At 39.3% G+C, this 27,234-nt stretch overlaps 1 protein-coding gene across 1 annotated transcript; it reads left to right on the top strand.

The window, feature by feature from the left end:
* Positions 3,785 to 8,874, top strand: LOC109226845 (protein SUPPRESSOR OF GENE SILENCING 3). Its single transcript, XM_019391730.1, has 6 exons — positions 3,785 to 3,972; positions 5,362 to 6,382; positions 6,492 to 6,786; positions 6,901 to 7,145; positions 7,916 to 8,073; positions 8,455 to 8,874. Exons 1-6 carry the CDS (start codon positions 3,806 to 3,808, stop codon positions 8,660 to 8,662), a joined length of 2,094 nt encoding a protein of 697 aa, XP_019247275.1. The 5' UTR covers positions 3,785 to 3,805; the 3' UTR covers positions 8,663 to 8,874.

Raw genomic sequence — 27,234 nt, forward strand, 5'->3', positions numbered from 1 at the left:
GCATTGGGAGGTTCGCTAGGACGCCACGGGGCGCGCCCAAGGGGTCATGGGGCATGGCTGGAAAGCCGCCCATGACAGTTATTTTGCACCGTATCACCATTAAGGTAATGTGATAGTTTTAATTATGGAGTAGCACTCATACAATCATAAATATAGGGCCCTTTCGACTTCTTAAATAACGGCCAAAAAGGTTAATGCTGATACTAATTAGTAGAAGATGAAAAATTTCCTTCTCACGCCATTAAGTATGAATAACATTTTTCAATTATAATTGTTGTATTCATTATACTTCCATAGTTTTCTAATTAAATTAACTTTTTTTTAAATGTTCATTAGAATGTATATTTACCTATCAGTCCACTCATGTTTTTGGAATAGTATTTGATTGTAAGCGCAAAATTGTTACTTAGTTTTTTATGGGTAAATTTGTAAATCAACTCTAACTTAAAGTGCTCCTACTTATAATATAGTATGATATGATGATAGTATGATGATTAGCCAAACACAAACTGGTTCTCTCCGAAAGTACTTTTTAGAAAAGCATTTTTCTTATTTTTTCAGCTTGGCCAAACAGACTATTATTATATTGGACAAGCCTCTAATATAATTATAAAATAATCGTCCGATTAATATTATTATATTTCTGTAATGATATGATTTTATCTTTAACTCGTTTTGTATGAGGGATAAGAGATAATTACTCTTGAGATTAAATTTAAAATGAGTTTATTCCACAATTGATTGGGGTAGAATTCGGGTTATTCTAGAATTAATTATTTTTATCCATATATATATATATATATTAAAGCAAGAAAGTTATCATATATAGTTGACATTATGGTTAAGCCAAGTGGCAAGCTAATAAATGTCAATAGTATATGATAACGTTATTCTATATTTGACTATATATATATATATATATANGCATAGCTTAATAAGTTCGCTGGTCTTTTTATATAGACCCGAACAACGCTTTGAAAATATCGCATAGCGGTCGTCCTCACTCTCTATTTTTTCATTGGAATGTTTTGTCGTCCTCTAGTCCTTTTACCCTCCATGGATAAAATTATAAGGAAGGGTATAATATAAAAACTTATTAATGAACACTTTTAAGATAATTTTGAATTTATAGATAAAGTTCTAAAATTCGAATTTAAATTAAAAAATAAAATTTATCTTTTTTTATCATGTTATCATACTTAATTTGGTTAATGATCATATGCAATCATGTTAGGAACTTTTGTTATTTTTTATAATTATTTAAATACTACTTCGCCTCTAGGAAAAAAAAAAAACTACTCCATATAACTATAAAACTCTTTCACATTTAAATCCTATAAGTGTAGTTCTATGAAACACTGTAGCTAGATTTGAATAAAACATAATTCTTTTAAAATAAATGTAATATATAGGGTATACGTCTATGTTTATCTAAATAACAAAAAAGAGTTTACAAAACCAAATAAAAGTTTACTTACATATATAATAAAGAAACATACATGCAGGAGAAAAAACATCACAAAATCAGTCAATATTAAAAAAAAGTTGTCTCTTTTTTCTTCTTGAAGAATATTTGTTTGAAGAATCAATTTGCTTAAATGGACATCAAACAAATAACAAAACTTTGGCTATACAATTGATATCATTAGCACATTCAAGGAATTGAAGGGTATAAGCTGAAACCCCTTCATGTAGCTCTAATCAAGCCAATATTGCAAGGGTAAAATATTTTTTTCGTTGAAGAATATTAGTTTTGAATCATTAGATTATGTGAAACGTTTTTTTTTCAAACTCAAAAAGAGATAAATTGGTTTCTAATTTGATAGTTTCTATAGCGACTTTTAACTGTAACAAAGAGTATATATAAAGAAAAAATTGGTATGACGTAAAATATAACTTTTAAAATGTAAACAAATTATTTCGAAAAATCTCTTTACTTTTTCTAATTCAAAGATAATAAAAAGATATGATATTTTTGAACATTAGTAGAGGGTTTTAAAATTATTATAATAGAAGTTATATCATAAATAAACTCAAAAAACCGAAATCTTATGGAGTATTTACATAATATCCTGCCATATTTATTGTTTACTTTTTATAGCTAATATAAATAGATGATATACCGACAACACACGATTATACACATATTATATATGGACTATATATAATTTACACATCATTCAATTTTTAATTTAAGTGGTCGGATGAGCACCTATTTAGGCTGATTAGATAAAGCCAAAAGAAAAATATGAAATAATTTCAACTAAAGACTAAAAATATAACTAAAGTTCATATGCAGACAATTTTTATTAAAACTCATCCTTTTATAGTGAAATAAATTAAATTTTTGTAACAACAAAAATAATGACATAAAAATAAGATAAAAGAAAATAAATATTGAAAAAAATGTTAGAAAGATCTAAAAATGAGAAATAAAAGATGACAACAAATTTCTTCTTATGTTTCATCTTTGTTGAGTATAAAAATTTGAAAGTTAATCTCATCGATTTCAAATATATTTTTTTTCAACTCAAATACATAGATTTTTTAAGTACGGTGTCGAAAAATAAACTACTTGACAATTTTAAGATAATATATGCAATATTTTATAATAATAATCAACTAATTTAACATTTAATGATTCAAAGAACAATTTTTTTTTGTATATATAGGGTATTAAAAATTTAAATTCTGGGGCAAGAGATAACGATAAATTTAAAGTGGAGTCATACTGAAATAAATTCAGCCAAAGAATCATTTGAATTTTTAGGTAGCCGATTAAAGTGAATTTTAAAATAAGGATAATATCTTCACTTGCATCATTATAAAGACAATCATTATTATATATATGAAGTTTAGAAATTGAAATTTCAAAATAGAAATACTTTTTGAAAGATAAAATCATACCAAATAAGAGTTCAAGTCGTAGTATAAGAGTCACGTCGTAATCAAAGAATCGTTTATATCATGTCAACCTTTGTGCTTTGCCATAAATATGAGTTATTATTTCACTTTGTGGCTATTTTAGTTTTCAATGACACCTACGAGAATAGTACAAAAATAAAATTATCACTACGAGAATTGAGAAAATGTTAGTCTTTTTTCATGTAGTGTTACTTAATTAATATCCAACGATTATCTATAATTGTTTAGAAAGTTTAAATGTTAAGGTTATTTACATATAATTCAAATAGCTCAGATATTTGACATGGTTAATGTTAAATATCAAAATGGAGTAAAAAATTCACTAGCTAAAGAATTTTTTATATTTTTAGATAGCCAACTATAATGAGTTTTGAATTAAGAATAATTTTTTCAATTACATTATTATAAAAATAATTTTTATTGAAAAATAATGTTTTAGAAACTGAAATTTTAAGTAAGAAATATTTTTTATGAGATATCAACATACCAAATAAGAGTTCAAGTAGTAGTAAAAGAGTTAAGTCTTATCCAAAGAGTCATTCATTGTCACAATATTTGATTGTTTTGCCATAAATATGAGTTATTATTTTGCTTCCTGACTATTTTTAGGATCCAATGACACCGGCAAGAATGGTATCAAAAAAGAAAAATAGAAGAAATTATTAATTTTTTTTCATGTAGTTAATGATTATCTATATATACTGAGAAAGTGTTAATTATACTAGTAAAAGGGTTAAATAACTAATCGTGAAATAATTAATGTTATTTCCCAACCAAACGTATTCTTTTCCACTACCGCTACCAATATTAGTATGGAGTACAATAACAGGTGTCACACTCTGACTAGACATGGTACAATAGTAGTCCTTTTTGAGTAGTGATGAAAATCACGCGTTTTTGGTTCTTTTTTTCATTAACTTCGGCTCCTCTTTTCCTTCCCACTCAAAGAGCAGCTAAGCCCACACTCTCACTCTCTTTCCCTCTCCGGCCAACTTTGCTTCTACACTTTCTTCCGCCGGCGATCATTTTCTCCGGCGAAGCCCAGTGGTAGGTTTTCCCTATTTCTTGTTTTTCTCCTGTGTGACCAAAACCTTAAACCCACTGGTGGGTTTTTAATGCATTTTGTGTCAGAAAGAGACCCTGATTCCAATATTCTTTCTATTTCCTTTTTTGTTTCTGGTTAATTCATGCTTATGTGATCACACTCATGCCTTTCACTTTCTTTACATTTTTCTGAAAATAAAATTATATAAACAAGAAAAGATGTAGTGTGTTATCGTTTTCCAGGGTTTTCTTTTTCATTTTCTTAATGTTGTTGTTAATTGCCTTGACCTTCTTCTGCGTTATAAAGAAAGGATTGATGTATAATGTTACTTTTGATAGAAGGGTTTTCAATTTTCACCACCCTCCTCTTATCATAAAACGGGTCTGGAAATAATACTATTGCTTAAACTGTTTCGTCAATTTTTGGAACTACATACATTGGATATGGGTTTATTCTTTTCGGGGAAACCAACCATATAAAATTAATTTGATTTTGAGGAAGAGAAATTTGACAGCTATTTTAGGACTGTTGCAGCAAGAATAATTGTGGAAAATAGATGCTGATTTTAATTTGTCAAGAACATAGGGGATCTTTGAAGATAGAGTTTTTAATATCTCATCATTTGTTTTAGATTTGAATTGAATTGGCGTAAGTGAGGTCTTTTGTGGACTTACATTTGGTTTCCATTGCCCTTTATTCCCTTTTGTGTGTTCTGTTTGTAGAGGAGAGGAGGCAATAATAATCTATATAGGTTACAAATCAGTTAGCCAGTTGGCCTCTTCTATTTATTATTAATATGTGAGAACAAATCTCAGAGAAAAAACTTTGATTTCTATAAAATGTTAATTTCATGTAGAATGCTGGTTATTATCTCTTAGTTATGGGCATGATTGGAGCCTAACAAGACCAAAAGGGAACCCGTTTTTCGATTTGGCCATTAGAAGTGGTACTTTGGCATCATATATGCACTACACTTTATGTTTCGGGGTTTGTGCTCTTCAAGTGAACTTGCATTTTCTTTTTCCTTAATTATTCGGATTATCTTCCTTTATTTCTTTGTCCTTGAGAAATGTCAATTCTAGATATGCTAATTTGAAGCCTTACTATTTGTCTGCTGACTATTAACTGTTCAATTTTATATCAGCTGGTATCTGTGTGTATTGGAAAGGACTTAGGTGGCTATTAGACATTATACCCTTGTCAACAAGTGTATATTTGTTTATGTTTACCCTATTTTTTCTTATTCTCAGTCATGCATGTCATTTGCATGTGATGGAACAATGTCAGTGAAACGCTAGCTATGTTTTATTTTCTTGTTTCTCTGACACTGATGATAAACGGTGATTTAATGTTATTTATGATCACACCATATCATATGTGTTTATTTCCAGCTCACAGTTTCATCCAAAGATGAGTTCCAGCAAAGGGGTTGGGAAGTTGTCAGCAAAGAAGAAAGCTATCTGTGAAACAACTACACCAACGGTTGATGAGATAAGTCTAGGTGTTGGAGATATGGGCTTGAACTCTGAACAAAATGATGGATGGGAAGTGTATGCTAGGAAATCTAAGAACAAGAGTGGAAGCAGTGCTGGGAAGCAATGGGTTCCTCAGAATCCCAGTCCGAAAACTTGGGGAAACCAGAATACCAAAGCTTGGGGTCATCCTGATGTCGTTCAGAAATTGGGCATGCCTAACAATGTTGGACCAGGACAGGGTTCTAGGAATAACTGGTCTACACCTATTGATCCTCGAAAACCTGCTGGCAGAGATAACTCCAGGCCGCAGCTATATGACGGAGGTTTTGGTAATTGCTACACCCCTTCACCTGCTGCAGTTCCTCCTGCTCTGAAGAATGGATGGGATTGGTCTGCTAGAGCTGCCTCAACTGCTCCCAAGGAGGACCAAGATGCTTCCCCTGTCGCTGATGATGTTAAGGGCAGTGAACATGATGGCGAGGATAATGAATCAGATTTTCTTGATGAAAGTGATGATGACCTTCGGAGTGATGAATTTGACTCAGATGTGGCTGAAATGAGTTATGAGACGCTCAAGAAAAATCGTTGGTTCAAAGAACTTTTCAAATCTCTTGAAAGTTTGACTGTTACTGAGATTAATGATCCTGAACGACAGTGGCACTGCCCTGCATGCAAAGGTGGTCCAGGTGCAATTGAGTGGTTTACAGGGTTGCAGTCACTGATGACCCATGCAAAAACGAAAGGAGTAAGGGTTAAAATACACAGAGAACTTGCTGAACTTTTGGAGGAAGAACTGCGTGAGAGAGGTACTTCTGTTGTACCTCCAGGTGAAGTGTATGGAAGATGGGATGGCATAGAGTTTAAAGATAAAGAAATAGTGTGGCCACCAATGGTGATTATCATGAACACGAGGCATGACAAAGATGAAAATGACAAGGTAGATGATGATTTTTGTCTTCTACTTGATATACTTTTTATTTAACACTTTATTGGCTGGATGTCTAATATGTATCTCTCTCTCTCTCTCTCTGAGCCACATTTCTCAGTGGATTGGAATGGGAAATCAGGAGCTGCTTGACTATTTTAGCTCTTATGCTGCTGTCAAGGCTCGACATTCATATGGTCCACAAGGCCATCGTGGCATGAGTGTATTGATTTTTGAGGCCTCTGCCGTGGGATACATTGAGGCTGACCGTCTGCATGAGCATTTTTCTGAAAATGGAAGAGACAGAGACGCATGGGAACGCCGTGCAGCTCGCTATTATTCAGGGGGAAAGCGTCTGCTTTATGGTTACATGGCAGAGAAAAGAGACATAGACAGCTTTAACCAACATTCACCTGGTATTTGTGATTATTTTCTTTTTGAACAAACTGTTGTACTTCGGAGAACACTGATCTTCCCTGTAAGTAACAAATATGTTGATTAAAGTTTGATTTGCTGTGTGTGATTTGTAGGGAAATCGAGGTTGAAGTTCGAGATGAGGTCATACCAGGAAGCTGTTGGAAATCCAGCGAAGCAGATGATGGAGGATAATCAACAGCTAAATTGGTTCAAGAACAAAGCTGCTAAACACCAGATGCAGGCTAAAGCTCTTGAAGAGTCTCTCACTCTGGTGAGTGAAAAGCACCGCCAGACATTGGAAGAGAACAAGATTGTCAGATTGAAAACAAAAATGCACCATGAACAGATCAAGGAAGAGGTATGTAAGAAAATGACAGATATGGAAATGTTACTTGCTCACCATTTGATCAATTATTCTGAAACCTTGAGATGTTAAAGGCTGCAGTAACTGAACTTGATGGTGCCTTGCTGAGTTCAAATGTAGAATAGGCTCTTAATGTGTATTCACTGAAGTGCAATATCTTATCTACTGAGTTTATACTAGCTTTAATCTCGATTCCAGAAGATGCTTGTATTTAATTAGGGACAGTTTATACAAAGCTGTGCTTTCTGAGTCATTTCATCCTTATTTTGTTTGTCCGTCTATTTTGCTATTGTTTATCGTGATGCTATTATTTATCTCCTTTTCTAGGATAAGAAATGATAATGGATTTCATTTGAATGTAGGGAGGATATGGTGTTCATTGTTTGACTAGGATCCTGTTGTGGGACCTCTTCATGTATTTAAAATGATGTATTCATTGATATTAACTCTTTGTAATTTCTGATATTAAATTCCATATAGCGGTGTTTATGAATGTTTGATAAACTTCGTCTGTATGTTGCACATATCACGTCCTAGAATTGCTACTACTGACGCTAGGACAACTTTGTCTTGCTTGACATTCATTTAGTCATTAACTTTTCTTTCCCTCTGCATTTTGATTTTGTTTTTTTTCATATCCTTTGTGTTTATTTTTTGGGGAGCAAGCAGCCATCAACCCTTTCTTCTGCTTTTAGAATGTTGTCCTCTACCTTAATTTCTGTTCTCTACATACAATCTGAATCATATAGTTATACTTTCTGCAGATGGAGTACCAAGAACAGTTTTTCAAGGATCAGATCAAAATAATTCACGATGCCAGGACTGCTGAGGAGGACAAATTTGAAAAGGTACAGCAGGAGCAGCGTGAGATGGTCCAACAATCTAATGCAAATACTTCGTCGGTTGAGGATCATCGTGTGAGGTAAAATATTCTTTTGAAGGCTTTATTTCGGTACCTGTAGTTTGGTAGCTATGCTGTGTTACATCTGGAACTAAATCAGATAAACCAGACCTTGTTAATCCCCTGCTCTGTGTTATGGAGAAGAAATTTGTTAGGACCCATTTGGTTTTCACAGCATGAAAAATTAGTGGCTACACCATTTGATCTCTCTGTGTGTTGCAAGGGAAATCTAGACCTGGTATTAAGCTTTTTGACATATTTATCTATAACATTGATGCTTTCAGATACCTCCATGCCACACTAATGTATCCCCATTCTTCTTGAGAAACCATAGGTTTGCCACAATAATGGTTGTTGATGGATATTCTTTGAGATTTTCCTTATGTATCATTTGCGTTTCAGGGCAGAGCGTGTTGCAAAATTTATCAAACTTCAGGACAAGGAAATGGAAGAGTTTGTGGAAGAGAGGGAGAATCTGATGAGAAGTCATGAAGATAGGATAGCTGCATTGAGACGCAAATACTGGGAAGAGGAGGTTGAACTTGAGAAGAATTTTGACCTCGAACTGGCTAAGCTCATGGAGAAGTACTCCCCAAAGCAATCTGAATAGCAATGGCTCCATGTGAACAAGTATAGTAGCTTTAAATTTCTGATGAACTCCGGATACTGTATTCAAATACCTTTGAACTAATTTATTAGTCTATAACTAGCGTTGCACTTTCAGACATGTTTTATTTGTTTTTAGGTTGTGAAAATCTGTCACCTTATGTCTGACCACTTATACGATCTGATTATTACTTGTCAACTGAAATTTTTTTGTGACCGACTTAGCTCGTTGATCGATACCATGCCAGGATGCTTGCCGCAAGCTACTTTTGTGAGTGAGGAGCGGGCATTTGCTCTACCCTATATAAGTAATGCCTCGGCATGGTTCCATTTCATATTGGGAGTGGCCCAAGTCCTGCTCAACATGAATTTGGCTTGTCCCACCTTTTCTTTCTTCTTTATATTTAGGTAAAATACCTAAATTGTACCCTAAACTTGTTCGTAAAATTTGGTTGCACACTGAAACTTTACGGTTTTCCATTATTCTTATTTTTGGTGCAACTAATACCACCTCAAAAGTTGATGGGGAAAAGATTTAAATATAAAGAAGAAAAAGGAGTGCGTTGGAAGTCTAAAACTGAAAATGCGGTCCCATCTTCTTAGTTTTGAATTTTTTTTCCCCAAAACAATAATTGAAATTTATTTACTTAAATTATCCTAATTTTGTATATTACCCTCCCTAAATAAGGTTTTACAATTTATATACAATCCATTATTAGTGCCTTAAATTATGGGATTCAGTTACACCCATCTCCTTTTTTCTCTGCTCTCGTCTTCCTTATTCTCAGCTGCGTGATGATAGACTATAATCTCGTGTTTTAGTTGCTTAATGCACTTTAATTGAGTTTGGGCTTTAATCGCTAGTGTTTTTCACTAATTATGTGTTTTATGCTTTGTAGGAGTGATTCCGAGCTATGTAGATGTTGTGGAATGAATTCGATTGATTTGAAGCTTTGAAGTCTGAGTAAAAGCCCAAGGGATTAAGTCGAGATCGCGTTCGAGGGTCGAGAACCACATAAGGATATCAAAACGTGAAGAAAAAGGCTCACTCTGAGAAATCACCACAGCGGCGGCGCGTGGGGCGCCACGGCCGCCTATTTTCTGTTGCTGTCAATTTTGTCAAGTCTCTGGATTTCCCCACTAATGCCACGCATGGTGCGTCGCCCCATGTGGCGCGCCTGTGCAATTTTTTAAGAGCCGAAATCCTATTTCGCAGGAAAAAGTCACTACAAAAAAACTGGAATTAGCTACGAACGTCGTCGCTAATCTCTCACTAAACGCTCGTAGGTAACAGAATTTCTTGATAATCCGTTGCTAGTCCGTCGCTAAATGAGATTAACGGCGAATTTTCTATTTAGCTACAAAATTTGTCCGTCGCTAAAACCTGATTTTTTAGTAGCGAGTGTTTTCGTCTGGGCCCGACACTACTTAGTATAAATACATGTACAAACGTTATTTTGAGGACTTTTGACACATCTTAGACCTAAGGAAGCTAAGGAGGAGGTGGGGAAGCAAAAGCACAAAGATTTCATCATTCGATCCTCACTCAAGACAAGAGTTTGGATCATTTTATGTTTTCCTTTAATTTAAACATTGTTATTGTCACGCCCCAAAACCGAGGGACATGACCGGCACTCGACCGGGTAGCCCCAGTCAAGCGGACCTGGGTGCCTTTCCTATCCCACGTGTTACCCCGTATTTTCATTGCTCATTAATCAAGGAATTAGCCATTTATAATTAAAACACCTTTTTACAAAACATACGTGGTTACTTAATGAGGTTTACAACTTACATCGCCCAACATACAAAATACATATTTACATAAGTTCGTAACCCACATTTAATCTACGGAGCCTCTTAGGATACAAAGGATAATACAATACTTGCCGGTAACAAGGCTCCGGCTATACCTTACACAATTACCCAAAACATGACTCCGGAATAAAAGCGGCATGAGCCACGCAGGGCCCCGAGAGGAAAGGGGCTCACCAATACAGCTGACGGAAAGTGGAGGGGAGCTACTGTCGGTGGACTGGAGTACCTGCTATGGATCCACCTACAATCATAACACGAATGTAGCGCCCCCGGCAAAAGGGACGTCAGTACATTTGAATTGTACTGGTATGTATGAACAAACCTTGCCCTAAGAAAACTCAAACAATACACAAGTAACATGTAGTAATGGAATCAACAATCAAATACACATGAAAGGAAACAATCAAGCCAAACAAGTTTACAATCTCTCCATTTCCCCTTCAACATTTTCACATCAATAATTTCACAACTTTCTCATATTTTTCATTTCAATAGTGATTTCGATCACTTTTCACCCTTATTACCTTGGCCACCCTTATTACCTCGGCCACCCTTAAAACCCCAACCCATAATTTATCATTTTGTGTTGCGGCGCGCAACCCGATCCGACCGGACAATCACATTTCACACAACAACAATAGCCCACAGTTCAATCACATGGCTTCAGGCCATCCAGAATATCATTTCACAACAACAATAACAGTAATTCACAAAGAACAACAACAACAATTCTCAAGAACTACAACAACAATTTACAAAGAATTTCCGTAACCATCAATACCGTTTCCACCATATTCAATAACTCATATGCATCTTATGTCACAACGATAATTGCCCACGACAAGCCACATATGATATTACCACAGTTGCTTCAATTGCATCAATTACGATTCCTTTCCATCATTTGTTACACAGCTCTTACCACACAACCACATTCACACACATATTTGGTTTGTTGCCATTTACTTGCACTATTATATCGGAAGACTTAACCAACAACGTTCAAGGCACATTAATCACATGAATTCACAAATATCCCGCATAAGTAAGCACATACCAGTCACAAGAATTTAGTTTCACAAATAATCCACGTAGATATCACATATCAAATATTTGTACACCAAACAACGTAATTTTATAAAGGTCAAAGTTAGCCATACATACCTCGATTAGGCTTTCCTTAAGTTACTACAACGTTCCGGAAATTCTAACAATTCCAATCTACTATGAGACATAACAAAATTGAACACAAATTAGAAAGGTATTCATGATTTCAGCTCATTTGAGCATTTTATCAAATACTAGTTGAGCATCTTAGTTTCAAATCTCTTTTTCAAGGTTTTTCCTTCATTCCCCAACCAAATCTTTACTTATTTATGTTAAACAATCTTCCCACAAACCTAATTTGTACATGCATGTATACATAATAGTATTACACCCAAGAATCATACCTCAATACCCCATCTCATACCCCAAACTCGAAATTAAATCCTAATGTATAGAATCTTACCTCTTGGATGAAGAACTTATGAATGGGCTCTTTGATTCTTGAAGGTTGATGCAAGGTTTGGATGATTATGAAGCTAGACCTCTTCTTTCTCTCTCTATATGCTCTCATCTCTCTCTAAAATCAGTAAGAAATGACCCCAAAATGAACCCCAAAGCCTATATATTGAAATGGGGTCGGGTTATAAAAATTAGAAAATTAACCCTCCGATGTCAAGTATGCTACCGCAGAATCCACCGCAGAATGGGTATGCGGGCCGCAGATTCGTCGCAGAACTCGTTGCCCAGAACTGGGCTGTTCTGCCTCATTCTGCGACCATTCTGCGATCCCAGAATGGTTATGCGGTCCGCAGAGTTAAATCTGCGATCGCAGATTTCACGCAGAATCGCATTTTTCCAGCTTTTGGTAATTTGATCATAACTTTGTGTAGGAATGTCCAAATGACGAACGTTTTGAACGTTGGAAACTAGACTCGAAGACCTTTAATTTGATAGGTTATACATCACCTAAAACCTTATAGATATTGAGATATGCTCATTCAAAGTATGGACTAGTGCAAGATCGTTGGGAATTTTAGCCTATTATGGACTTTTCCAATTTTTCTTAGACTTAGGCCTTTCCTTGGATCCCAAATTACTTACCATAAGACTTATACACATATTTACCAAATCCAATGGATGTACACCATGTTAATAGTACATAAAAATATTATAATAAGCCTACGTGACACCACGAAATCCTAAATTACTTAGCGAAAATTTCCGGGGCCTTACATGGAACCCACTTAGATCAAAATATTTCCTACCCTGAATGAAAAGCCTTTACAATGACTCCACAAAAGCCCTATATGATCTTGAATTGAATGAATCTTACATTAGTGGATACTTACATAAGGGGCAAGCATATGGTACCTAGAGCCGGACTTGTGACCTTTTCTTGAGATAGATGAGTGAATTCCTATTAACCTCGATTTGTGAGTCAATACTCTAAAAAGGTGAGGTTTGCTTAGGGAGAGTTGAGGATGTGTGAGTTTGGGTTCCACAATGACTAAAGTAATTGAAAGAGTTCGTTGATGTGTTGAGTCAACTCTTGATGCTCTTGTGACACAATTGATCCATGGTTTTTCAAAGGTTAAATGTTGTTAATGATGCATTCGTATTGAGGGCAATTATTAGTCCCAATTGATGCTTGTTGAGGTGACTTTAGGATAGCTGGAAATTCTTGGATTTTACCTTAAGGGGTGGGTCTTATTTTGTTTGCTTGAGGACAAGCAAAAGCTTAAGTTTGGGGGAGTTGATAACTAGGGATTTTGACGTGTTTTATGCTCCTTCTGGCTTACGCTTTGATTATAAATTCGTACAAAATAGTCCCAAAAGGCTCATAAGTTGTGCTTGATTGCAGGTTTGATCGACAAAGTGACCAAATGTCAAAGTTCGGCTCAAAAGGAGTGAAACCTGCTCAAGTACCAAAGACAAGGCAAACTCAAGACAAACAGACCTAGTGCGGCCGCACTACACTTTGTGCGCTCCGCAGTAGGGAGATTCAGAGAGTAGATTTCAAGGCATAAAACCTAGTGCGGCCACAGTCCATTCTATGTGGTCCGCACTAGGGAGATTCAGAGAACTGGCAAAACAAGCTTCAAGGCAGTGCAGCCGCAGTCAATCTTGCGCGGTCCGCACTGAAGGCTTTGCGGCCGCACTACCATTATGTGCGGTCCGCGGAAGAGAAGATCAGAGAGTTGCAACTTGCCCAGGTTCAAGCCGTCGCGGTCCGCGGTCATGTTTGTGCAGACCGCATTGGAAGCCTCCGCGGCCGCGGTCCATTTTGCGCGGTCCACGGAGCGTGAGTTCAGAGAGCCAAGACTTCAAGACCAAGAGCCTAGTGCGGCCGCAATCCATTTTGTGCGGCCCGCACTGACCCCGTAGGGGCATTTTTGTCCAGTTTTTCCAGCTTAGTATAAATAGAACCTTTTTCAATTTTTAGGGCATGAGTTATTTTAGAACAGCAGCTGCGCACGTGAGAAGCTATTTTGTAGCCATTTTGGGCATTTTAGCTTAACTCTAACGATAGATTCTCTGTATTTTCTTTAGCGTTTAATTAATATGCCTCTTTCTTCATCTATATCTCTGATTCTAGCTTCAAGCATGAGTAGCTAAACCCATTAGCTAGGGTTGTGGCTCAACTCTAGTGTGGGTAATTGATGGGTGTTGTGATTTAAGGTTAGATTAATTATGGGTGTTTGTTATTTGGGTCAATTTTATGGTTTAATTTATAAATTAGTGGTTGCAAACACTAGTTTGTGCTAAGTTGACTTGGCTCTTCTTGAGAAAGAGAGCCTAAGTCTCCAAAATTAACTCAACAAGGAATTGGGATGGACTCAAGAGATTTGATAGTCCCAATTAAAGGGTTAAACCTAGAGAGAGTAATTACCCGACTTGAATCCTAGTTGCTCGAGCAAATATACATACCCAATTGGTCTCGAGAGAGTCAATTGGGCAAAACCACTCTTTCTACCGAGAGGTGTAGAGTGGGTAGTATTGAGCAACGGTTATAACATATTTCCCCAATCATGTCAATCATGCCTTGGATGCAATTACCCGTCAATTAGCCACCTAGGTGAAAGTCACTACCCTAGTGCCTCTTTAAACTATTAGATACCACTTGTAGCAATTCATCTCTTAGCTTAATCTAGTTGCATTTTCAATTAGTAGTTTGATAAAAATAGAATTATAAAGAAAATCCAAAAATGAATAGAAGACCAATTAAGAGCATACACGCATTCCTCAACTAGATAAATACTCGACTCCAATCCTAGCTCTCTATGGATTCGATCCCGACCCAAAATCGGGTAAAAGCTATTGCGACCCTCTCTCGCTACTTTTTAGTGGTGCGGAGTTGGCTGCGATCAGAACTATCGGAGGGTTACAAAACTCCCAAGTTCGAGATGTTTGACGAAAGAGGTGATCCCAAGGTTCATTTGAGAACTTACTGCGATAAGCTCATGGGGGTCGGAAAAGATGAAAGGATCCGAATGAAGCTCTTCATGAGAAGTCTTACTGGAGATGCCTTGTCCTGGTACATAAGTCAGAACCCTAAGAAGTGGGACAATTGGGTGAGTATGGCATCAGAATTTATGGACCGGTTCAGGTTCAACACGGAGAATACACCGGATGTCTTCTACATCCAGTATTTAAAGAAGAAGCCAACTGAGACCTTTCGTGAGTATGCTACCCGGTGGAGGTCAGAAGCAACCAAGATTAGACCGGCACTAGAAGAAGAACAAATGAACAAGTTCTTTGTCAGGGAACAGGACCCACAATATTATGAAAGGTTAATGGTCATTGAGAATCACAAATTCTCTGATATCATCAAACTCGGAGAAAGGATTGAAGAAGGTATCAAAAGCGGAACGGTGACAAATTTCGAGGCATTACAGGCCACGAACAAAGCATTGCAATCAGGCAGCATATCAAAGAAGAGAGACGTGGGGGCAGTAATGGTAGCTCAAGGCCCAAAATCTCCACTCACATACCAAACACCTCCACCCACATACCAAACACCTCCACCCACATACCAACCCTCATCTCCCAGATATCCCAACCATCCAGTGCCTATCACACATATAACTGTCAACCCTCTCATTTTCAGTCACCTCCAACTCGCATAAACTACCCAAGACCTAACTTTGATCGCAAACCAACCAGACAACACTGCTATTGCTGAACCCATCGACCAACTGTATGAAAGGTTGAAGGCCTCTGGTTACGTCACTCCTATTCCCGCTGTGGCAGTGGAGAACCCATCTCAATGGGTCAACCCAAACAAAACCTGTGCATATCACTCCGGTATGAAGGGGCACACCATCGACGAGTGCCGAACATTGAAAGACAAAATCCAGACACTGATTGACAACAAGGTCATACAGGCAAAAGAAGATACACCCAACGTCCGCAACAATCCTCTCCCGGATCATAGGGGCGGTGGAATACATGTGATAGAGATAGATGAAGAATGGGATCCTAAGGGGTCAATCGGGCTTATTCGAGAAGGCGATGACTTTAAACCTGCAGTCACACTCACTCCTATTGTAGTACAGACGCAGTCGCCAGTCGAGGTTGAGGTAGCCGCATCGGTTTCATTTGAGGTAGAGGTAGCTCCACCTGCAGCCACACCTATTCCATTTGAAGTAGAAGTGGACACACCTTTCACAGTGATAGTACTAACCACACCTCCTTTCGATTCAAAAGCAATACCCTGGGATTACGTTGCTGAAGCTAGGCAAAAGGGAAAGGTAAAGATGGAAGAATCTGATGTTGCACAAGGAATGACCAGGATCGGAAGGGTCTATACACCTGAACACTTGGGAGGATCAAGTAAAGAGGCCACTACCAAGCAGCCTGTCATTGAAACAGGGCCTGATGATCTTTGGAGGAAAGTACAGGCGAGGGAATATTGATCATTTGAACAAAACCCCCTCTCAGATATCCATCCTATCACTGTTGCAAAATTTAGAGGCGCACAAGAATGCTTTGATGAAGGTGTTAAACGAAGCTTACGTACCCAACAATATCACATATGGAGAGATGGCCAACATGGTAGGGCAGGTGTTGGAAAGTCATAAGATAACCTTCCACGAGGATGAACTACCACTTGAAGGGTTGAATCATAACCGAGCATTGCATATCACGGTACAATTTGAAGATAAATTCATTGCCAGAGTCCTGATTTATGGAGGTTCATGCCTCAACATTTGTCCGTTGGATACTCTGAAAAGATTGGGCAAAGGTTTCCATGAAATACGGGCAGGAAGCATGAACGTGAAAGAATTTGATGGGTCGCAAAGGGCCACGATTGGGGAGATTAATCTTTGTCTGCAGATGGGGCCAACTTGGTTCGATGTTGAATTCCAAGTGCTTGACATATCAACTTCATACAATCTTCTGTTAGGCCGGCCTTGGATACATGTCGCTGGGGCTGTGGCTTCCACACTACACCAGGCCTTGAAGTTCGAATGGAACCATCAGGAGGTGATCATTTATGGAGACGGGAGTAACCCCATTTACACCAGTCAAACCATCCCGGTTATCGGGAACAGAAGAAGGCTAGGAGGGGAAACTTATCATCACATCGAACATATCAATGGCGTTGAGAAAGACAAATGGTGGAGTAATAAAATAGAAAGCATACTAGTATGGTCTGGGTATGAACCCGGCAAAGGGCTTGGGAAGAATCTCCAGGGCATTGCCAAACCAATACAGCTGAAACATCATAGTACTACCTTCGGTTCGGATACTAGTATACATGACAGGAGTATGATGATTGGTCGCCTCCATGGTGTGGACTTTATTACCCTCTCGAGCAACCAGTGCCGCATTTGGGTCAGACTTTTCACCAGGCTGATACAATATGGGGAATTACAAAAGAAGAAGCGTCAACTGGGCTGAAAAATCTGTTCCTAGAGGACAAGGATATGGATTGCAGTGCAGTAATTGAGGAGGAGGAGGACGAAAGCCTCACCATTCAGACTGTGGAGAAGGGAGCTGTTCTCAGAAACTGGACTGCCCACCATCCCGGGCCCGCCGAGTCCCTGGTAGCTTGGTAATCACCCTAATTTTATTTCTATAGCCATGCTAGGCATCTAACATATTTTCACTAATTTTGTTTTAAAGACTCACTTGTTTCAAAATAATTTCTCGATTCATCGAGCCGTAATTTTTGGATGTTTTTAGTTTTAATCAATGCATTGCTATTTATTATTCAGTATTATCTTCCACACTTTTCTTTCTAGAGCGTTATTATTACTTTTCCTGATGAACCGGTGACTGTGACATGTAATGAGACAACGCAATATAAGGATAGTGACTCGAAGGAAGAAGATGAAATACCTGAGGAGGTTGTCAGAGAGGTTGAGAACTTTGAGAATAAGCCTAAGTCCAACCGGGACGAAATCGAAGTAGTAAATTTGGGCGACGCCGAGACCGTCAAGGAGACTCGCATAAGCATTCACTTATCACCACCAGAGAAAGAGGAGTACGTCCGCTTCTTGAAGGAATATGAGGATATATTTGCATGGCCATATGATGACATGACCGGTCTGAGCACATCCATAGTCGCTCACAAGTTGCCCACCAATCCAATGTGTCCGCCAGTAAAGTAGAAACTCAAAAAATTCAAACCAGATATGAGCCTGAAAATCAAGGAGGAAGTTACTAAGTAGATCAAAGCCAAAGTTCTCAGGGTGGTTGAGTACCCAACCTGGTTAGCCAACATTGTACCAGTTCGAAAGAAAAATGGGAAAATCAGAGTATGTGTTGACTATCGAGACTTAAATAGAGCAAGTCCCAATGACGACTTCCCATTGCCAAATATACACATCCTGATCGATAATTGCGCCAAACATAAGCTCCAATCCTTTGTAGATTGCTTCGCGGGTTATCACCAGATCTGGATGGATGAAGAAGATACAGAGAAAATAGCTTTTATTACACCATGGGGGGGGGGAGGGTGCACTGCTACAAGATGATGCCATTTGGTCTAAAGACTCTGGGGCTACTTACATGAGAGACATGACAACCATCTTCCACGATATGATATACAAAGAAATAGAGGTGTATGTTGATGACATCATTATCAAATCCAAGAGGACCGCAGATCACATAGCAGACTTAAGAAAGTTCTTTGACAGGTTAAGGAGGTACAACTTAAAATTGAACCCCGCAAAATGTGCATTACGGGTTCTGACAGGAAAGTTATTAGCATTCATTGTCAGTCATCTGGGAATCGAGTTGGACCCTTCCAAAGTTAAGGCTATTCAAGAGTTATCGCCACCAAGAAGCAAGAAGGATGTGATGAGCTTCCTAGGACATCTCAACTATATCAGTCGTTTCATAGCGCAGTCCACAGTCATATGTGAACCCATATTCAAGATGCTGAGGAAAGATACTGAAACTAGTTGGACCGAAGATTGTCAGAGGGCTTTCGACAAAATCAAGGAGTACCTGTCCACACCACCAGTCCTAGTCCCTCCTGAACCTGGGAGGCCTTTGCTACTCTATCTATCTGTATTAGATGGAGCTTTCAGATGTGTTTTGGGACAACATGATAAGACAGGGAGAAAGGAGCAAGCCATATACTACTTGAGTAAGAAATTCATACCTTACGAAGCATAATATTCTCTGTTGGAACGCACTTGCTGTGCTTTGACTTGGACGACTCAGAAATTGACGCATTACTTCTGTGCCTATACCACGTATCTCATATCCAGGATGGACCCCCTAAAGTACATCTTTCAGAAGCCCATGCCGACAGGAAAATTAGCCAAATGCCAAATACTGTTAAGTGAGTTCAATATCATCTATGTAACTCAGAAGGCGGTCAAAGTACAAGCATTGGCAGACCATCTTGCTGAAAATCCTGTGGGAGGAGAATACGAATCCTTGAAAACATATTTTCCCGATGAAGAAGTTTCGCTCGTGGGAGAGGACATTACTGAAGCATATGACGGTTGGAGGATGTTCTTTGATGGAGCTGCAAATTTTGAAGGAGTGGGCATTGGATTGGTTTTGGTATCGGAAACAGGTCAACACTACCCTGTATCTGCGAAGCTTAGGTTTCCATGCACCAACAACATGGAGGAATATGAGGCTTGCATCACGGGGCTCAATCTGGCCATCGATATGAATATACAGGAGTTACTGGTAATAAGTGATTCAGATCTGCTTGTGCACTAGGTACAAGGAGAATGGGCCACCAAGAATTCCAAGATATTGCCATATCTGCACCATGTACAGGAATTGAGAAAGAGATTCACGGAGATAGTGTTTCGGCACGTTCCTAGAATTCAGAACGAGTTTTCCGATGCATTGGCCACTTTGTCATCCATGATACAACATCCAGACAAGAATTTCATTGATCCCATCCCAGTGAGAATTTATAATCAACCAGCTTACTACGCTCATGTTAAGGAGGAGACGGATGGAAGACCTTGGTTCCATGACATCAGAGAGTACTTGGCAAAGGGATAATACCCGGAGCATGTGAACCATACTCAAAAATGCACACTTCGGAGGTTGTCCAATCATTTCTTCCACAGCGGAGGAAACTTGTACAGAAGAACTCCTGATTTGGGATTGCTAAGGTGTGTCGACGCAAACGAGGCTTCTAAGCTACTTGAGGAGATACATGTTGGGACCTGTGGCCCGCATATGAATGGCTTTGTCTTGGCCAAGAAGATACTTCGGTTATTTTTGGATGACCATAGATACAGATCGCGTCCAATATGTCCGAAAATGCTACCAATGTCAAGTACATGCCGATATGATAAAAGTGCCGCGAAATGAGCTCAATGCAACAAGCTCACCTTGGCCATTCGCCGCTTGGGGAATGGATGTCATCGGTCCAATTGAGCCCACTGCTTCAAACGGGCACATGTTTATTCTAGTGGCCATTGACTACTTCACAAAATGGGTAGAGGCGGCATCCTACAAGATATTAACTAAGAAAGTCGTGGCAGATTTTGTCCGCGACCGGATTGTTTGCGGTTTGGAGTTCCAGAATCAATCATCACTGACAATGCTTCCAATCTTAACAGTGATCTGATGAAGACCATGTGTGAGACTTTCAAAATCAAGCACAAGAACTCCACAACATATAGACCTCAGATGAATGGAGCCGTAGAAGCCGCCAACAAGAACATCAAGAAGATACTAAGGAATATGGTAGAAAACCACAATCAATGGCACGAGAAATTACCCTTTGCCCTGTTGGGATACCGCACTACAGTCCGCACATCAACTGGGGCAACTCCTTACTTACTGGTTTATGGTACCGAAGCTGTCATCCCAGCTGAGGTAGAGATTCCTTCTTTAAGGATCATACAAGAAGCCGAACTCAGTGATGCAGAATGGATAAGGAACCGCTATGAGCAATTGGCCCTTATAGATGGAAAAAGAATGAAAGCAGTATGTCACGATCAACTTTATCAGAACAGAATGTCCTGAGCTTTCAACAAAAGGGTCAAACCAAGACAGTTTGCACCAGCACAGCTGGTGCTAAAGAAGATCTTCCCACATCAAGATGAAGCCAAAGGGAAATTCTCTCCCAAATGGCAAGGTCCCTACATGGTTCACAGGGTGCTAACAGGAGGAACACTCATACTTGCAGAAATGGACAGAGAAGTCTGTCCAAAACCAATCAATTCAGACGCAGTCAAAAGATACTATGCTTAGATGTTTCGCATTTGGTTCATTTGATCAGTCTAATTGAATCCAGAGTAGAGTGGATGACTCCCGAGAATGTTCTTGAAGGATTCAAGATTTGCATGTAGTAATTGGGGATCTTCAGGATGTGTGTTGGCTAGAAACTGAGATTTATATAGGAGAATGTCAGGACTTGTGGCATTTCTATATCATTATGAATCCAACATACTAGTATCAGGAAGGCGAAGGTAATGGCTTTAGATTCGCAGAAGGTCTCTTCAGAGCGGGTATCTCGGTTGTGGTATATTTGGGGATGTTTCAGAAGAATACGAGGGTTTATGAGCCTTAGGGCGGTGTGGTTTTATGCTAAGGATTGTGGGGCAAGTATTAGTTAAGGATAGTGGTGTACTAGCAGGGAAACATATCAATTTGAAGGTAATTCGAAAGGAACTCAGAAAATTAGGACAGCTTGGTAGTAGGTTGGATCGGCATGGCATTGGATATGACCAATTCTTGGGTGCTTATGATGCAGTGGGTTTCTACAGGTGCTTTGTGGCAATGCTCTTAGGCTTTGATGTCCTGCATAGCTTGGTTGAGTTAGAGGAATTCAGTCATGATGGTTTGGTTTGGTGCTAATGGGATCCAGAGAGCTCTTGATGGTTTCTGCCACGGTTAGAGGTGTACATTTTCTGCTGGCATGAGGAGCATGTGATGTATAACGTCTTTCTTCTAGATGGGATCAAATGGAAAGTTCTTGGCTAGTTGAGTACGTAGTTGCTTGTGGCTTGGAATGAATTATAAAGTCTTCATATTTGACATAGGATGGCATGGTATATGGAGTATGTTGTGTAGGATTGAGAATTGCATGTGTAAGGTCACGATTCAGTTTTGGAAGGAAGGTTCTAAATTCTTAGGCAGCATGGACAGTTTCAGATGACTAGGTAAATGAGATCACTGATTGGTGTGGCTTTATGAGGGTATACATTTCAGAAAGGGCGATGTGTTTGAGTTATGGGTGCTTCATCGGTATTGCGGTACTATCTTGTTTGATCGACTGCTGATATTTAAAGTTTGCTTGGCGGCACAGGAGAATTTTAAGAGTACCCTAGTGGGATGATTGAGTAATAGAGATGTGTTAGATATTCAGGCGGTAGAGTTGGGATCGAATATGATGATTTGTGTGCCTTATGGATTTGGAGACTGGGAGTTCTCATAAACAGGTTATTTCGTGGTTATGGACTGTGAAGATATGGGCAAGCAAGTCAGATGATACTATGTGCTATGATTCAGTCATTGTGAACTTTCGGAAAGTTATTTATCTATTGTGGTGAACAGAGTTGATTTGGGGTCCATTGGTAGGCCAATATGGATGTGCGTTCTGCATCGAGTCGGATTTGTGGACTCCGAATTGCTATTGTTGGGAGATGTGCCATTCGATTGTTATTGAGCTTATTCGTGTTGTGGAGTGATCTATGAGTTACTCTCCTGTATTACGAGGGGATTATGATTTTTTGGGTATATGCACATATGGTGCAGTTCCACTGGGCTTTATAGCGGGATTTGAATGAGACGAGTATTTGGGTGTTGCATGATTTGTTACGCATTGGATATGTTCTTTCGGACGGGTATGTCATTGCATCATTTTCTTCTCCAGGGTTATGATGATTCACTTTTGGGTGCTAGGCATCAAATTGCGCTTAGTTGATGATTTTGAGCATGGTGACTTGGGGTGTCTCATGTGAACCAGTGTTTGGATAGGGTCGCACATTGCGGCAAAGTTATATAGAGGTATGATCCTTCGGGGTAGATCGTGTGTTCTGGTTCTACGATGTGTGATGGGTTCTCAGCATTGTGTTGTGGTGGTACTGGTACACTTGCGGTACAACTCTCTCATTTGAGTCATTCCCCATGATTTGAGTACATTTGGGTTGTTGCTTTTTGGTGCACGGATTGCCGGATTGTGGCTTTAGATCGTATTGATGTGTCATGTCACCCGAGTAGTCATGTTGGATAAGATGAGGTCATTGAACCCAGAATGAATACTTTCGGATTCGATTTCAGCATGTTGGAAGGATAATATCGGGATTCGGCTTAGGAATTTACTATGGCCCTTGCCAAAGGAGAGGGAGCTTCATGAATGGTCGATTTGAGGTATGGACGACTTTCTGCGTGTTTCATTCATCATTGGCAGTATTTAGAAGTGTTGGAATGAGGCTTTAGTTGATAAGAGGTTTATAATTGATATTCGATTGTTTGGAGCAACTGCTGTGATTAGAAGTTATCGCTACGAGTGTTTGAGTATGTAGTATATCATGTAATTGCATCTAAGGTTGCAGGTATGGTTTGTTACAGCTTGTTCGGACTTATTCAGAGTATAGATGTGAGATTCTGATCTTATAGATGATTTCAGAAGTGGAAATTTGGTTCTAAGGTTTATGGGCTTGGTTGGATTGCGGAATTTCTGTCATGTTGCGTTATCAGACCTATATGGGATAGGGTGACGTAGGATCACCCCCAGGTATCTGCATGGTAAGGTTATACAACGATTTGTTGGCTTTTGGAATAACTCTGGGCACGTTCGAGGACGAACATATGTTTAAGTGGGGGAGGATGTAACGACCCGACCGGTTGTTTTGAGCATTTGCACTTCGCTCGCCAGTTCTATGGGCAAGGCTAGCCTTGTATGATGTATTATGACTTATGTAAATCGTTGGTTTTGGTTTTTCTGGATACATCGGAATAGATTTGGAAGAACAATTCTCAGTTTGAAGCTTTAAATTTGAAAGGTTTGACCAAGTTTTGACTTTTAAGTATATGATCTCGGATTTGGATTTTTATGATTTGGTTAGCTCCATTAGGTGATTTGGGACTTAGGAGCGTGATCGGAATGTAATTTGGAGGTCCGTGGTAGATTTAGGCTTGAATTGGCAAAATTGGAATTTTGGCATTTTCCGGTTGGTAGTGGAAATTTTGATATCGGGGTCGGAATGCAATTCCGGGATTTGGAGTAGGTTCGATGTGTCATTTTTGACGTGTGTGAAAAATTTCAGGTCATTCGGACGAGGTTTGATAGACTTTTTGATCAAAAGCAGAATTTGGAAGTTTTGGAAACCTTAGGCTTGAATCCGAGGGTGTTTTGACGATTCGATGTTATTTTGAGTGTTCCGAAGGTTGGTATAAGTTTGAATAGTGTTATGTGGCGTGTTCGTACTTTTGGTGGAGGTCCGGAGGGGGGGGGGTAGGGGAGGCTCGGGATGAATTCGGAAGATTTTTGGAAAGTTTGGCTTTGGAGATGAGCAGCTGAAGTTGCTGCCCCTGTCATAACTGCACCCGCGGATTGGGGACCGCAGGTGCGTGATCGCAGAAGCGTTGGGTAAGCTGCAGAAGCGGCCAGGGGCTAGAGGACCAGAGTCGCAGGTGCGGAAGCTCGAGCGCACCTGCGAGACCGCAGGTGCGGAAGCTCGAGCGCACCTGCGAGACCGCAGGTGCGAAAGGTAAGGCGCAGGTGCGGTTCCAGGATTTAAGTGAAAACNATTTCACAGCGTTGTTCCAGTTGGGATGCGTTTTCCTTGGTGACCTCTACCCGTTCAGTTGAGTTGTTCAAATCTTCCATTTTTCCATTGTTTTTGTGTCTGACAGGACTGGGAGGAGGAGTAGGTGGAGGGCCATTGGATCTTGTAAAATATGATGATGTTGCCAGAGTTCACGAACTAACCTTTCGGGGGGGGGGGGGAATAAACAAAAAATAAAAACAAAAAGGTAATAAGTCAGTAAGGATCATTAGGAAAAGGGTTGCAGTATTTAAACACGTAGTGCAGGAAATATAAAGCGCGTCCTAATTTTTGGGGACCTCGTCGTGCCCGAGGTAGGCCTAGCGAAAAGTCAATTTGGAGAACTTAGAATGCTAAATGCCTCATTTTATTGATAAAAATGTAGACGAATCCCAAAACGACACTAAATAACAAGAAAAATAAAATTCACTAATGGCCATTGGCCTTATTACATCTTATAAAGCGAAAATGGAAATTCCTATCTATTTGGTCCCGGAAGGACCTTCCCCAAACTCGGCATTGTTGGCTCCCTCGAACAGCTCTCCCAGCTCGCGCAGTCCTAGTAGCAAGTAAGCTCTGGCCAGATGTCCACCTTCATTTCCTTCAGCAATTCGGCAGTCTTCGACCCTCTTCAGAAACTTCTTTTCCAACTCTACCATACCTCGCTCCAGATAGGCCAATCGCTTGTTGGAGCTGACAACCATATCCTTCCACTCTTCGATTAGTTTTTGATTGGCTTCCTGTATCTCACGGTGCTCGTTTTCGCATTCTCGAATTCTCTTTCGCAGTTGGTTGTACTTGACCTTTGCCTCAGCCTTTTCATCGATGATCCTGTGACCTCGAACAAACTCGGGTTGACCCAGAACGTTGTGATTGTCCTCCTATTTCCTCAAGTAGGGGTGTCATCTCAATGTCTCCAAAGCGGAACACAAACCTATCACAATCCCAGAATAGAGTGGCAGCTTCTATAATTTTGTTGTTGGGTTGAATTTCCAGGAGAGAAGGTAGATTTCCTAGATATTTCCTGATGAGCGTCTGATCACTGGAGTGAAAATCCTTTCACCAACTTAGCAGTTTGGGGTGGATGTTGGTGACCATGTCGAATCTGGGGACTTCGTGCCTCATGTTTCTGCAAGATAAAAGGTTAGGCCCTTACCCTCTCCAGACTCGACTATTTAATATCAACAATTAGCATAAAAGCATTTTAGTTCTCCAAATAAATGCACAGAACGTGATAAGGTCCGTTTTGGGTTTCAAGGAAACCCAGTGGACTTTGGACAAGGCTATCTTAAAGAGTCATTATGCGGACAACATACCTGACTCGGCTAGGTTTGACCATGATGCATGTACAATTAAACAGAGTAAGGTTTCTATGTGGTAGTAGACTGGTACCCTTGAGCGGACAACTCAAGAGGGAAAGGCGCGGAACCGTCGACTACACCATTGATCGACTGGTTTTACCGCAAATATGCCTTTGCCGGATTTAGGGGGTGATAATATCGGAAGAGCGCAACCACTCATTATAAGCGTTGCTATGGTATTTTGTTTGGCACGAGTGGAATATGATGTTGAAAACATGCTTATGCAATAATAAAACAAGTTGTCATGTATTTGCACGTTACAAAGTAATAATTACAACAATTCTCCATAATTTACAACAGTATTAAAGGGAAGCAGTAAAGGAAAGTGTTAAAAGAAATAAAGGAAAGAAACAAACAGCCAAGTCAGTTTCATAGTAGAAGAGGGAATTAAATGCTTAAAAGGATTAAACAAATAAAGGCATATAAGAAATGTAAAGTCACAGTAATAGCTTGAAATGGTAAAAGCCTAAAAGAAATCCCCAGCAGAGTCGCCATGCTGTCGCGCCCCCTTTTTCTCGCGAAATCGGGTTTATGACAATTGGAAGGATAGCTCGTTCCCTTTTGGGAATTAGGTTTAAGAGAATTGGAGAGTCGCCACCTAATTATTTAAGTACATTAGGACACTAAGAAGGGTTTTTGTTTGGATAACCAGAAATAGGGTAAGGGCATGAAATTATTCAAGGGAAAGGTGTTAGGCACCCCTCAGAATCCACTAGTGTAGTTCCCGGCCAAGCTATTGTTGTGACTTTAAGGACAAATAACATGTAAGCCAGTAAGACTTTCAAATAAGAGGGGATGTCACATAATGGTGTCACACCTCCTTTTTCCTACACCCGCAAGGGTGCAAAGGAGTTTTTCCAATTAAAGGACAATCGGAACAAGATTTATTATTAATATTCAGAGTCGCCACTTGGGAGATTAATGGTGTCCCAAGTCACCGATTGAATCCCGAACCGAGGAAATTATGACTCTGTTAACAGTCCGCGAACCAAAAATCCGGATAAGGAGTTCTGTTAACCCGGGAGAAGGTGTTAAGCACTCCCAGGTTCCGTGGTTCCAGCACGGTCGCTCAACTGTTGTATTTGATTTTATCTGATTTTTAAAACATGTTCTAACCTATGTGCTTTATTAATAACCGCTTTTAT

The sequence above is a fragment of the Nicotiana attenuata genome, chromosome 6 (assembly GCF_001879085.1).
Source record: "Nicotiana attenuata strain UT chromosome 6, NIATTr2, whole genome shotgun sequence".
In the NCBI taxonomy this organism is placed as follows: domain Eukaryota; kingdom Viridiplantae; phylum Streptophyta; class Magnoliopsida; order Solanales; family Solanaceae; genus Nicotiana; species Nicotiana attenuata.